We start from the raw sequence: 15,764 nt of genomic DNA on the forward strand, positions 1-15,764 counted from the left end.
GCATTATGGTCTTTCGTTGTCCATATTTAAGACAGGACACTGAAAAACTGATTGGGAACTAGTCATTGATCAGGATTGTTGATGTCAGGTTTTGGGGCTGGCTACTGTGAACTGGAAATTTCTAATGCTCACTTGTAGAAGTGTGACTGCTCATTTTTTTAAAGAAAGGAAGCCTCATTTTTTCTGTACATTATTCTCATTTGGCCAGGGGAGGAGTGGCAGCATGGCAACAATGGTTGGAAGAATAGATTATTCCACAAATGGACTGAGTTAACCCCTATTTTTGGCTCTTGATCTCATTTTCTAATATGTTGGTTCTCTTCTTACCTGTATCCTTCTTTCTAGTCTCTTTATTGTAGTATATGTGTACTTTTTTTAAATAATTTAGTATGTGTAATCTGACTCATTTACCTAAAAATACTCCCTTATGTATATACGTAGTTTCCTTCCAAACACCTAGCAGACAGATGCAAAAAAAAATTAGAGTGATTAGAACAGGATTGTTGGTGAACTACTGTTATTTCACAGGAAAAAAAAAATTTTTTTTAGCATAGTAATAGAATAGCTGTAAGGGGGAGTTGAGTACTGTCTTATGTGTATTTTCTTTCAATAAATATTTACTTAGCACCTCACATGTTGCACACATTACAATGTACCTGGTTCTGGATGAGCATCTCATTACCTTATATGATGAGATGTAGAACATTTTTAGAATATTTCACTGTCTGTAATATCGAATTGGCTTCTCAGAAGATTAAAACCTGTTTCTCTTCTGCATGCATACCAGGATAAATTTTAGACACGTGTGTCCATGTGTTTGGAGTAACCGTTGTATGTGAGAAACCTAGATGTTCCTCTAAGAGGTCTGAGTTACCAAAGAAGTAGATGACATGATTGCTGACTTAAAGAAAGGAAATAGAATTTAGATATATGCAAAGTATGAGTTTTACTGACCCCTGGAAACTTAATAGAGGTTGTATACATATTGGGTATCCAGTTTAATCTGCTAGAATTTTAATGAGAAAAGGAATTTAGGAATATAAAGAACATTGTGAAAGGTACTGCATTAAAAGTATCTTAACATACTAAATTGGAGGATATTTTCAGTGTTGTCCTTAAGCTTATAGAAGAACCCAAAACAAATGAGTTTTGCCATGCTCTTTGACCATTCAGAGTGGCACAGACTCATGGTAATGTGTACTCTTGACTAGCCTTAAACTTAGAGACTTTGAGAAAATACTTTTAGGAAATACCTTGATATTTTTATCTTGGTGTTTTTTCATCATGTTTTAGGACAAGGAGATTATGTTTTCAGTTTTCTTAATTTTGGAAGATTTTTTAAATGTTTTTTTCTTAGATTATGATCAAATTTTGGCCTTTCATGTCATCCTTTTCACTTGTATATAAGGAGAAGGAAATGGCAACCCACTCCAGTATTCTTGCCTCTAGAATCCTGTGGACGGAGGAGCCTGGTGGGCTACTGTCCATAGGGTCACACAGAGGTGGACATGACTGAAGCGACTTAGCATGCATGCATGCATACGCATTTATACCCTGAGTTTTCTTGTTAAATTTAATGGATCTTTATATTATTCTTCCTATTTCATGTGTCTGATATTGTTGAATGATTGATCAACTGTTGTTCTATAGCATTTAAACTCTTTCCACATTTTATCATATGGATATACTCTATTGATTTTGAGGTTTCCTTTAATTTTGTCATCTTTACCTGTAATGAAATCCTTGACAACTACATTTTTGTTCATGTACATGATATATTCCTTAAAGTGTAATTTCTTGATCAAAGAATATGCATTTAAAAAATACTCTTCGTACACCCTGTGTAGAGTTGCCCTTCAAGAAGATTATACACATTTATTTGTATGGTTAATCTGGTTTCTCTATTACTTTGCTAGTATTGAAATAAAAGTATAATTTTATAGTTTGATTTTAAAAATGTATAATTTAGTGGGTTTTAGTATACTTTATTGGAGAAGGTGATGGCACCCCACTCCAGTACTCTTGCCTGTAAAATCCCGTGGATGGAGGAGCCTGGTAGGCTGCAGTCCATGGGGTCGTGAAGAGTTGGACACGACTGAGTGACTTCACTTTCACTTTTCACTTTCATGCATTGGAGAAGGAAATGGCAACCCACTTCAGTATTCTTGCATGGAGAATCCCAGGGACGGGGGAGCCTGGTGGGCTGCCGTCTATGGGGTCACACAGAGTCGGACACGATTGAAGTGACTTAGCAGCAGCAGTATACTCTCTGAATTATGTAACCATGATCTAATTCTAGAACATTTCCCTCAACCCCAACAGAATTATTCCTTTCAGTGGTCATTCACAGTACCCTCACCTTCCTTTCAGTTCAGTTCAGTCGCTCAGTCGTGTCCGACTCTTTGCAACCCCATGAATTGCGGCACGCCAGGCCTCCCTGTCCATCACCAACTCCCGAAGTTCACTCAGACTCACATCCATCGAGTCAGTGATGCCATCCAGCCATCTCATCCTCTGTCGTCCCCTTCTCCTCCTGCCCCCAATCCCTCCCAGCATCAGAGTCTTTTCCAATGAGTCAACTCTTTGCATGAGGTGGCCAAAGTACTGGAGTTTCAGCTTTAGCATCATTCCTTCCAAAGAAACCTTCCTTTACTATAATCTAGTTTGTCTCTCTTTGGATTTGCCTGTTCTGTGTATGTCATATATATAAGGAATTATACAATGTGTGGCTTTTATGTCTGACTTCTTAGCATAATGCTGTCAAGTTTCATTCATGTTTCCCCACATAACTGCACAATCAGCCTTTCATGTCTGCAGATGTGAAACCTGTGGATTCCTAAATGGAAATTCACTGTCTCAAAGGTTATGACTCTTAATGGTCTTGATTCACACGGCCAGATTGTTTTTTAGAAATTTTGTATGAATTTAAACTCGTACAAATAAGGTCAATGCCATTTTGCTTTCACTTTAGCCCCTTTAATATTTAGAATATTGTCAATTTTATGGCTAACTTGATGGTTAAAAATGACTAAATTGTTTTCATTTGTTTATTTGTCTTATTAGTAAAGTTGAACTTTTTTTCATAAGCTTATTAGTCATTTGAATTTCCTATTTTTTTGAAATTTCTATTCGTGTCTTATATTTTTTTTTCCCCTGAGGCCTTCCTGTTTTCCTTCTGATTGAGCTTTTTATATATTAAGGAAGTTAGCTAGTTGCTTTATTTGTTGAAAATATTTTCCCCAGTTGTTGTTTCTGTCTTTTGATGTGCAGAAATTGTAGTCTTTATAACATAGTTAAGTTTTTCAGTTTTAAAACTTTAAAAAAAAATAACTCTTTTAAAAAATTTTTTACTTTTTTTTTATTGGAGTACAGTTGATTTACAATGTTGTGTTTCTCTTGTACAGCAAAGCAAGACAGTTATACATATGCCTACATCCAATCTTCTTCAGATTCTGTTCCCATATAGATCATTATAGAGTACTGAAGAGAGTTCCTGTGTTATATGTAGGTTCTTACGAGTTGTCTGTTTTATGTACAGTAGTATGTATATGTCAGTCCCAGTCTCCCAATGTATTCTTCCCTCCCTTCGTCCTTAATAACCATGTTTGTTTTTCTACATCTGTGACTCAATTTCTGTTTTATAAATAGGTTCATTTGTATGATATTTTTAGATTTCATGTATAAGCAGTATCATATGGTATTTGTCTTTCTCTGTCTGACTTAACCTCACATAGTATGATAATCTCTAGGTCCATCCTTGTTGCTGCAAATGATACTAGTTCTTTTATGTGGCTGGGTAATAGTCCATTGTATATATACACCATACCTTCTTTATCCATTCCTCTGTTGATGGACATTTAGGTTGCTTCCATGTCCTGGCTATTGCAAACAGTGCTGCAGTGAACATGGGGGTGCCTGTGTCCTTTTGCATTACAGTTTTCCAGGTATATGCCCTGAAGTGGGGTTGCGGGATCATGTGGTAGCTCTACTTTTAGTTTTTTTAAGGACTCTCCATACTGTTCTCCATAAAGAAAGTGAAAGTTGCTCACTCGTGTCTGACTTTTTGCTACCCCATGGCCCATGTAGTTCATGGAATTCTTTAGACCAGAGTACTACTAGAGTGGGTAGCCATAGTAGTGTTAGATTAATTTACATTCCCACCAGCATTGAAGAGGGTTCCCTTTTTTCCATACCCTCTTCAGCATTTATTGTTTGTAGATTTTTTGATGATGGCCATTCTCCCAGTGTGAGGTGATAGCTCATTGTAGTTCTGATTTGCATTTGTCTAGTAGTTAGTGATGTTGAGCATCTTTTCATGTGCTTTTTAGCCATTTTTATGTCATCTTTAGAGAAATGTCTCTTTAGATCTTCTGGCCATCTTTTTTTTTTTTCATGTTGAGCTGCATGAGTTGTTTGTATATTTTGGAGATTAATGACTTGTTCACATTGTTTGCAAATACTTTCTCCTATTGTGTGGGTTTTCTTTTAGTTTTGTTCATGATTTCCTTTCCTGTGCAAGCACTTTTATTTGCCATTTGTTAATTTTTGTTTTCATTACACTTGGTGGTGGAACAAAAAAGATCTTGTGATTTATATCAGAGTGCTCTGCCTGTGTTTTCCTTTAAGAGTTTTACAGTATCCAGTCTTACATTTAGGTCTTCAGTTCATTTGAGTTTATTTTTCTGTATGGTGTTAAAGAATGTTTTAATTTTATTCTTGTACACGTAGCAGTCCAGTTTTCCCAGCACCACTTCTTGAGGAGACTGTCTTTTCTTCGTTGTATATTCTTGCCTTCTTTATCATAGATTAGATAACTGTAGGTGCTTTCTATCTGTTTGATCTATATACCCTACTAGTTAGCATTGTAGTATAGTTTGAAGTCAAGGAGCCTGATTCCTCCAGCTCTGTTTTTCTTTCTCAAGATTGCCTTGACTTTTTGAGGTCTTTTGTGTCTTCATACAAATTGTAAGTTTTTTTTCTAATTCTGTGAAAAATGATATCAGTAATTTGTTAGGGATTGCATTGAATCTGTAGATTACTTTGGGTGGGGTATAGTCATTTTGAATATTGATTTTTCCAATCTGAGAACTTGGTATGTCTTTCCATCTGTTTGTGTCATCTTTGATTTCTTTCATCTGTATCTTACAGTTTTCTGAGTACAGGTATTTTATGCTTTTTGTGCTCACTCAGTCATGTCTGACTCTCTGTGACCCATGGACTGTAGCCCAAAGGCTCTTCTGTGCATGGGATTCTCCCAGCAAGGATACTGGAGTGGGTTGCCATTTCTTCCTCTAGGGGACCTTCCCAACTCAGGGACTGAACCTGCATCTCTTATGTCTCCTGCATTGGCAGGCAGATTCTTTACCACTAGCACCACCTGGTAAGCTCTTAGGCATTTTCATGTGATGGTAAATAAGATTGTTTCTCTAACTTCTTTTTCTAGTCTTTCATTGTTAATGGATACGAATGCAAGAGATTTCTGTGTATTAATTTTATATTCTGCAGTTTTGCCAAATTCTTTAAGCTCTAGTAGTTCTGGTTGCAGCTTTAGGATTTTCTATGTATAGTATTATGTCATCTTCAAACGTGACAGTTTTACTTCTTTTCCAATTTGGATTCCTTTTATTTCTTTTTCTTCTCTGATCACCATGGCTAGGCCTTCCAAAACTATGTTGAATAAAAGTGGTGAGAGTGAACGTCCTTGTCTTGTTCCTGATCTTAGAGGGAATGCTTACAATTTTTCACCATTGGGAATAATTTTGCTGTGGTTTTGTCATGTATGGCCTTTATTAAGTTGAGGTATGTTCCCTCTGTATCCACATTCTGGAGAGTTTTTATCTGAAATGGTATTGAGTTTTGTCAAAAGCTTTTTCTGCATCTGTTAAGATGATCATACGGTTTTATTCTTCAGTTTGTTAACGTGATATATCAAATCGATTAATTTAACCTATGTTGAAGAGTCCTTGCAGCCCTGGGATAAATCCCACTCAATCATGGTGTCTGATTGTTTTAACGTGTTGTTGGATTTGGTTTGCTAGTATTTTTTTGAGGATTTTTGCATCCATGTTCATCAGTGATATTATCCTGTAATTTTCCTTTTTTTATGGTATCTTTGGTTTTGGCATCAAGGTGTGGCCTCATGGAATGAGCTTGGGAGTATTCCTTCCTCTGCCAAGTTTTTGAAATAGTTTGAGAAGGGTAGGTGTTAACTCGTCTCTAAATGCAATTCACCTGTGAAGCTGTCTGGTCCTGGACTTTTGTTTGTTAGAAATTTTTATATTTACTAATTCTGATGATCTGTTCATATTTTCTCTTTCTTTCTGGTTCAGTCTTGGAAGGTTGTATCTTTCTAAGGATTTGTCCTTTTCTCTAGGTTGTCCATTTTATTGGCATATAGTTGTTCTAGTTAAACAATGAACTTTTGTTATATTTGGAAACCCTTGTTATAGGTTATGCATTATTACTATTACTTTACAAATAGACAACAGTTCATTCCAGCACCATTTAAAAAAATGTTTTCTCATTGATCCTTTTTTATGTTTTAATATTCTTTATTTTTTAGAGCAGTTTTAGGTTCATAGCAATATTGAACAGAGGGTTCTGAGATTTCCATTTAGCCCTTGCTTGCACACATACTTAGCCCCATCATCAACATCTGCCACCAGTGTAGTAAATTTTTGCAGTTGATGAACCTACATTGATACATCATTATTATCCAAAGTCTGTAGCTTACATTAGGTTTCACTCTTGGTGCTGTACATTCTATGGGTTTGAAAAAATATGCAAAGACGTATATCTACCATTATAGTATCATACAGAGTATTCTCACTGCCCTAAAAATGTTCTCTTCTTTGCCTATTCTTCCTCCCTCCCCGCAACCTTTAGCAACCCATTGATATTTTGTATTATCTCTATAGTTTTGCTTTTTTCAGAATTTCATATAGTTGGAATCATACAGATTATTATTTTCAGATTAGCTTCTTTCATTTAATAATGGGCATTTAAGTTTCCTCCATTTCTTTTGTCTCACTGATCTTTGATGCTTCCTCTATCATTTATTGTATTCATACATTTATGAGGCCGGGAATCTTAACTGCCTCTTTTGTTTGATTAGTTCATTCCCTCCCCTCAACAAGTTCCATTTAATTAGAGTGAGGTAGGATAGTGTACCTGTACAACCACTCTAAAAGGATGTTTTGAGGATTAAAGAAATGATATTAAATGAAGAATATCATGGCACTTTTAACAGGTCGTCAGTGAATGTAAGTTGTTAAGGCAGTGATGAATAATTTCATATTACCTGTTAATAGATGATAAAACTCTTTACAAAATTGTTTTAGTCATTTCGTACATATTTCATTTCTGAGTTAACTGTAGGTATCCCTTACCTCCCTGCTCCACTAAAAATACATCCCAAGACAACTGCGGTAAATTGTATAAGTTAATTTCAAGGAAGACTGGCAGTACTCAGTGTCCCCATTCAGAAACATGGTGTTTCTCTCCATCTGTTCAGGCTCTCCCTTTGTTTTGTAGGTTTACTAATGTTTTCTTCTTAAAGTTTCTGTATGTGTTTTCAGTAGAGCTATTTTTAGGTATTCTGCTCTTTGTTAATATGAGTGGAATCTTTTTTGTGTTACTTTTAAAATGAGTTGTTATGGGTAGTTACGTAGTCTTTTAGCATTTGTTGGTCTCTTTTTTCCCCCTTCATTCTACTTACAGATTATCAGATATTTGAATGTTTTGCTGTTTATTTCTTTGCTTGTGTTTTATCTTTTTTTTTTTCCCTGAAGATTGATTGCCATTGCTCTTTCATTGAAATGTTCTTTGGTTCCTTTTTCCCCTGACTTTTGTCATTTAGTTAAAAACAGATGACATAGCAAGAATTTACCAACCTAAGCGTTATGCTTTGTCACCCAAGACAACAATAACCTTGGCACATTTACTTGCTGCCCGTGAAGATCTGTCGAAGATCATCAGGACAAGTAGTGGATCCAGCCGGGAGAAGACAGCATGTGCCATTAATAAGGTTGGTTTTTCTTTTAATACAGTGGAGAAAGAATTTATAATAGCCTTGATTGATGTTTTTACAGATTTAATCCATTTTTCATCCCAGTGAACTCTTAGAAAAGAGAATCAGTTTAGGCTTACTAATGTTTTCTATGTGCATGTTTATTTGAATTTCTGTATTCATGAATCAGTTTTATCTGAATTAGAGGAATTAAGAATTATTTTTATCAGTATCATTAGCCAGAATTATTTGCCTTCTTTCCAATAATCTTACCATTTTTTGTCAGTAAAAAATCTGTAGGAGTCATTTTGTATACCCACACGTACTCCTTAGATCTTTGGTACAGAGGAAAACGTATGTGCTTTGGAGTCATACAGGTTTGGGTTCACATCCGAACTCTGTTTACTTAGAGAAATCACTTCTGCAATTTAGAAATTGCAAAATCTCTTGGATGTTCCATTTCCTGATTCAGAGTACAGGTCCATTTCTCTGACAGTGGTCTTAAATCAACTCAGAGTCTGAATTTTTTCCTTTACAACAGTGGCAGCAACAATAAGATAATTTAGAATGTTTATATCAGCTTGTCTAGTATATACTCTTCCGTTAGAGCACTCTATGACAAACTTGAGGGCCAAAAGTCAGAAGTATGGGACTTGGGTAATTTTACAATATCAATTCTCAGTGCAGTGAGAAAGGTGTCCTGTAGCAGGAGATGGTTGTATATAAAGTCAGTTTGCTAATTATCGTTAAGTTAGGCACCAGTGTTTGGGCCTTCCTGCTTCCATTTTAGATCAGCCTCCTCTATTCTGAAAGTGTTCTGTTTTTAAATATGTTACTTTATATCTTGCATCAAGGTCTTTCTGGATTAAGAGTTCTCTTAAGTGATATTGCCCGTCTCTTTTCTGAGTTTGTAATTGATAGTCTAATTATTTGAGGGCAATCTTATTATCAGATCTTGGAACATTGAATGTTTGGTGGAGAGACCAATGAGGATAACAACCAAGAAAAGCTGTTTTTTGGATTTGGTAATTAGGACATTATTGCCGACTTTATAGTGTACTTTGAAGAATATATGTGTACTTTGAAGCTTGTCCAACAGTGAGGAATTTGTACTTTTTTGTCTTCATTTATGATATAAAGTAGTAAAACATGATTTTGATTAGAGGATCAGGAAAGTAGAACACAACTGATTCATAGGTCATTTTGGCTGAGGCACATTTGGCTTTATCTTTACTGAAAGACACTAGCAGGAAATGATTTGCTTCCTATTGGTCTCTGTTCATGGACATATAAAGTAGCTCATTTCTACAGAAATTTAGGTACTTGAAGCAAACTCTTCCTTAGTTTATCCTGTGAAATATTATGAAGCATGGTTAAGGAAGTATATTGTCTTTATTTTTTTAATAATATAGTAACTAGTATCATTGAAAGTTAGCTTAAGTTTCTCATAAAAAAGGGAATAGTTCATTGAAAATCCTTATAGCTCTTTGCAGTTGATAACCTTTGTCTCTGCCTGTATTACACCCACGTGTTATCATATGTACTTCATACTTTGTTGAAATAAAATGTGCTTAGAAATAGTCTTTTATGAGGTAGTCTATTACCAAACCAGTGGCAATAGAAAGTCCAGAGTTGTGTGAGTGAATATGGAGTTAAGTTGTATAGGGTATGAAGTTTATGTACATGGTAAATGTTTTGCTAAAAAGTTTTCTTAGTGTGATGGGTACTACATTTGTTATAAAATTTACTAAAAAGGTTTAAACAAGTTCTTAAGTTTCATAAATATTCTCTCACACTGTTTAAAAAACAGCACATTGTGAGCAATTTGTCACACATCACTTTTATATTTTCAATATTAGTTCATATTGCCATGTCTGGTACTTTCATGTCCTAAAATATTTGGCTTCTGTTTCTTTATTAGAACAATAACTTCAATGTTGCTTGCATCCTTTAAGTAAATTTTGACTTTTGCAATATTGGACACTGAAAGAAAATATTTCTTCACACAGGTGCTGATGGGAAGGGTACCTGACAGGGGAGGACGGCCGAATGAAATTGAACCACCACCCCCTGAGATGCCACCTTGGCAAAAGAGACAGGAAGGCGGTGGAAGGGGTGGTTGGGGTGGGGGAGGTGGCAGAGGAGGTGGTGGGAGTGGGAGAGGTGGTGGAGGGGGGTGGGGAGGTGGTGGGGGAGGGGGAGGGGGGTGGGGGGGTGCTGGGGGAGGGGGTGGTAGAGGAGGAGGTTTCCAAGGCAGGGGAGATTATGGTGGGAGGGGAGATTATGGTGGAAGAGGAGGCTATGGAGGAAGAGGCGGCTATGGTGGAAGAGGTTATGGAGATCCGTATGGAGGAGGTGGTGGTGGATATAGAAGATACTAAAAGCCACAAAATTTAGATAGCAGTGCTTACTTCTTGATAGGTACATTAGGCATAGTATTCTAAACAACTACTTGAGTGTCATCTTTGAAGTAAACACCATGTTAGATTCCCTGATGGTATCATTCTTGAATTGGCTTGACTATGTAAAAGAACATTGTTTTATATTACTGTTTGATCTCTTAGACAAAGTGATGATTTTTTCCATACTCTGTGTACTCTTGAGCATGTTCAGTCTTTTTAAAAAAGAAAAAAAATGAGGAAAAAATATTTTTAAAAGTGTAAATATATTATTACCATCAAACTTGGAAAATGGAAAGTATTTTATTGTCATGATTGAATTTAGATTGTTACCTGTATTTTATTCAGGTCTGAGACACATAAATGACCCCACTTGTAGTGGAAAGGAATATAAACTTATTGCCTCATCTGTAGTCCTGTGGCTGTTTTGTATTTGTTAATTCTCTTTTACAAAATAGGAAAAGAGACTGATAATTGTGTTCAGTAAGTTGTCATGACTTGTGTTTTTCTTTTATTCTGAGCAATTCCTCTGGCCAGGTTTCTGTTAAAATTCCAATAATTGAAGCCCAAGTCTATTTTTTGCTACACATATTTATTTTCCAACTGGATTTGAAATCTGTATGATTTTGTTTGACAGAGCAGAATTAAAGACTGAGGTCAGAATTACTGTAAAGGAACAAAGACATGAACCAATTTTACATGGTGTTGTGAGAAAAATTTCTGCAAATTGGTTTCTTCATTTGTGGCATCACTTTAGGTATCCAAATATTAAAAGGCAGGTTGCTCTGTGCTGTACAGGATTAGGACACTTATATCCGGTTTTATCGATCAAAGGTAGGGCCATGATATCCTTTGGTAATTATGATTCACAGTTAGATTTGGGAAACACAGGGTTAGAGGATGTTTAAATGTGATTTGTTGGTTGGAGCAGTCAAAGGCTTGGAAATCAGGAGTTGTGAATTTAAATCATGGCACTAGCCCAGGGCGGGGGCTGTAGGCTTAAATGGCCATAGCTCTCAGAGATTAATTTGTCTTCTTTTTTCAAACGAGGAATGCGACACTTGAGCCTTCTCAGGTTGTTTTATAAAGACCTAAGTACAAGTCCAATTTGTTGAGAGTTTATAGAGGCCCATTGTGAAAGGTGTAAAAGGTGGCCCAAGTAATGCATTTTTCATATAGTATATAAAGAGAAAAAGATGTAGTCATATAAATTTTTTCAGTTCCACTTTAAAATCTGTAGACTCCTGGTGTAGTAACAACTTTCTGTAGTCTAACCAACTCAAAAGATAGAAAGCTGAGTACCTGTGGACAAATGGATTTGGCAGTGTTACTCTTGTTTTACAGTAAACCCCATGGTAAAATCTAAAATGTTAAAACTTTAAATATTGTGTATACCATAGTCTTGGACATGTCTTTTTCAAGCTAACCCTTCAAAGAAATTTGTTCAGGAGAGGAAAACATAAAATTATTTTATTTGTAAACTTAAAAAAGATTTATATTTATTGAAGAGAGAATTTCATTTGTGATAGTTGAAGAAAAAGTCTTTCCATATAAGGAGCTATGAACTCTGAAAAATGAATAACTTAAAAATATATAAGCAAAGACCGCTGGAGTAAAATATTTCAAAAAATTATTAGTTAAAATATTCATTTAAAAGCTTTAGATTTCAGTTTCATTTCTTTTCAGGAGCTTTAGTCACTGATACAGAATGGGTTTACAAGTATATTCAGCTTTTTTTTTAATCAGTAATGGTAGAAAAATCAGTTTATTAATTTCTGTAGGATTTCTTTGTACCTGCATAGGCTTGCTGTTGGGTTATCTGCTTCTCACTGTAAATCTTACCCAAGTTTAGCTCTTGGCTCCTGGAATCATGTTCAAGCTGGAACCACTCTTATTTACACATTCTTAAAAACTTTACTTGAATGAAAAGTAAAGTGGTCCAGACCCTAATATCTTTTTCTTTCCTGTGGGGGTAGAGTTTTCATGATAATCTTCTCTTAGCAAAAACTTCTTTTGTAGAAAATTACTCAGTAATATCTAGAATAGCAATAAGGTAATTTGAAGGGCCTTAATGTTATAGGTCATAATGTGAAAATGCTTTATAAATTGAGTGCAGTCAAATGTAGAGTATGGTGAATGGCACTTAAATGCTTCCTGAAATCTAACACTTTTTTCTGTGCTATCTCATCATCATTCTTTTTGCCTAGTTCTTAATTTTATTTTTTCCTGCCACCTCATTTTCCCTCCCCACTTTTCTTCTCCCTGTCTTGGTCTATCCTGTGGTACCTAATAGCACCTATAGACATATTATTGGGAGTATCTAGAATAAAGAAGTAACTGATGTCTACCCATGCATAACTACCGCACTGTTACACATAAGCTCTCAAAGATGGAATGAGGCATTTCCTTTTAACCCGTTCCCTTGTTTTTTGCAGATCAAGGAAATCTTGCCTCACTAAACAGAAAAAAATGTTTTAAACCAAAACTATTTCATTACCTTTTTGTGTGTCAAAAGAAGGTATGGCTAACACCCAAAATATCTGAGATGGAAAATGTTCTGAGCAGTGATGCCATCTGTTCTTTGTCAGGGACACAGGGGTGGAAGTATTTGGAATGGGAATTGGAGACAAAGGAGGGGGAGGTAGTTTAGTCTCTCCTCTTAAGGGGCAATTGTTATTGTAACTTGATTATTTTCTATGAAGTGTTGAAGTATTGAATTATTTTCTATGAAGATTTGAAAAGACACAAAAGGCAAAGGAGAAAAGGAAAGATACTTTGCATTTGAATGCAGAGTTCCAAAGAATAGCAAGGAGAGATAAGAAAGCCTTCCTCAGTGATCAGTGCAAAGACATAGAGGAAAACAATAGAATGGGAAAGACTAGAGATCTCTTCAAGAAAATTAGAGATACCAAGGGAATATTTCATGCAAAGATGGGCACAATAAAGGATAGAAATGATATGGACCTAACAGAAGTAGATTTTAAGATGTGTTAACAATACACAAAAGAACTATACAAAAAAGATCTTCATGATCCAGATAACCACAGTGGTGTGATCACACACCTAGAGCCAGACATCCTGGAATGTGAAGTCAAGTGGGCTTTGGGAAGCATCACTACCAACAAAGGTAGTGAAGGTGATGGAATTCCAGCTGAGCTATTTTAAATACTAAAAGATGATGCTGTTAAAGTGCTGCACTCAATATGCCAGCAAGTTTGGAAAACTCAGCAGTGGCCACAAGACTGGAAAAGGTCAGTTTTCATTCCAATCCCAAAGAAAGGCAATGCCAAAGAATGTTTAAACTACTGCACAGTTGCACTCATCCTACACACTAGCAAAGTAATGCTCAAAATTCTCCAAGCCAGGCTTCAACAACACATGAACCACGAAATTCCAGATGTGCAAGGTGGATTTAGAAAAGGCAGACGAACCAGACGTCAAATTGACAACATCCGTTGGATCATAGAAAAAGCAAGAGAGTTCCAGAAAAACATCTGCTTTATTGATTACGCCAAAGCCTTTGACTGCGTGCTGCTGCTGCTAAGTTGCATCAGTTGATTCCAACTCTGTGCGACCACGTAGACGGAAGCCCAGCAGGCTCCCCCGTCCCTGGGATTCTCCAGGCAAGAACACTGGAGTGGGTTGCCATTTCCTTCTCCAATGCAGAAAAGTGAAAGTGAAGTCACTCAGTCCTGTCTGACTCTTCGCGACCCCATGGACTGTAGCCTACCAGGCTCCTCCGTCCATGGGATTTCCCAGGCAAGAGTACTGGAGTGGGGTGCCATTGCCTTCTCCGTTTGACTGGGTGGAGCACAACAAACTGTGGAAAATTATTCAAGAGATGGGAATACCAGACCACCTGACCTGCCTTCTGAGAAATCCATATGCAGGTCAGGAAGCAACAGTTAGAACTGGACATGGAACAACAGACTGGTTCCAAATAGGAAAAGGAGTACGTCAAGGCTGTATATTGTCACCCTGCTTATTTAACTTATATGCAGAGTACATCATAAGAAATGCTGGACTGGATGAAGCACAAGCTGGAATCAAGATTGCTGGGAGAAATATCAATAACCTCAGATATGCAGATGACACCACCCTTATGGCAGAAAGTGAACAGGAACTAAAAAGCCTCTTGATGAAAGTGAAAGAGGAGAATGAAAAAGTTGGGTTAAAACCCAACATTCAGAAAACTAAGATCATGGCATCTGGTCCCATCACTTCATGGCAAATAGATAGGGAAACAATGGAAACAGTGACAGACTTTATTTTCTTGGGCTCCAAAATCACTCTAGATGGTAATCCAGATGGTGATTGCAACCATGAAATTAAAAGATGCTTACTCCTTGGAAGGAAAGTTAGGACCAACCTAGACAGCATATTAAAAAGCAGAGACATTACTTTGCCAGCAAAGGTCCATCTAGTCAAAGCTATGGTTTTTCCAGTGGTCATGTATGGATGTGAGAGTTGGACTATAAAGAAAGCTGAGCACCGAAGAGCTGATGCTTTTGAACTGTGGTGTTGGAGAAAACTCTTGAGGGTCCCTTGGACTGCAAGGAGATCCAACTAGTCCATCCTAAAGGAAATCAGTCCTGGGTGTTCTTTGGAGAGACTGATGTTGAAGCTGAAACTCCTAAGGCTTGACTTAGGCTACCTGATGTGAAGAACTGACTCATTTGAAAAGACCCTGATGCTGGGAGATTGAAGGCCTGAGGAAAAGGGGATGAGAGAGGATGAGATGGTTGGATGGCATCACTAACTCAATGGACATGAGTATAAGTAAGCTCTGGGAGTTGGTGATGGACAGGGAAGCCTGGCATGCTGCAGTCCATGGGGTCGCAAGAGTTGGACATGACTGAGGGACTCAACTGAACTGAACTGATTGAATGCATTCCACTATGGAGTTTGAGTGACTAGACCATCCCCCTGTTCCCCTTCTTTGGTCTAGTTAGACAAAAGTTGCCTGGGGATTAAGGAAAATTCATGGGTATCTTTAATTACTCTAAATGATCACTAATCATGAGCACAAATGAATTGCTCTGGGTGATCTGTACACTAGATTGAACAATCCTTTACCAGTTCCATCCACAGTTTCAAAGTTTCTCTTTTCTTGCTAGTTTTCTTAGAATTGTGGATTTAAAGATGAAAGCTATAGAGAAATGACCACCTCAGACCTGTCTCCTTCATGTTAAGTGGTTATAGACTTAATATTTGGGGATCACATTTGGAGATCACTGTCATTATGGAATAAGGTGGGAAATGATTGAATATTTCTATATGTTACTAGTTCATGTTACATATTTAGAAAAATGTATACTAAGTAATTAGTTGCTTTGCTTTTCCTTTCAGGACACCTG

General features: G+C 36.7%; 1 protein-coding gene across 1 annotated transcript in view; it reads left to right on the plus strand.

Moving 5' to 3' along the window:
- Positions 1-10,894, plus strand: part of FAM98B (family with sequence similarity 98 member B) — a 33,009-nt gene extending 22,115 nt beyond the window's left edge. Inside the window, exons 7-8 of the mRNA XM_052646920.1 lie at positions 7,859-8,026; positions 10,018-10,894. Of these exons, the coding sequence (XP_052502880.1) occupies positions 7,859-8,026; positions 10,018-10,389 (540 nt within the window). The 3' untranslated portion in view covers positions 10,390-10,894. The remainder of the gene's footprint in view (positions 1-7,858; positions 8,027-10,017) is intronic.
- Positions 10,895-15,764: the final 4,870 nt, after the last annotated feature.

The sequence above is a fragment of the Budorcas taxicolor genome, chromosome 10 (genome assembly GCF_023091745.1).
Source record: "Budorcas taxicolor isolate Tak-1 chromosome 10, Takin1.1, whole genome shotgun sequence".
Lineage (NCBI taxonomy): Eukaryota > Metazoa > Chordata > Mammalia > Artiodactyla > Bovidae > Budorcas > Budorcas taxicolor.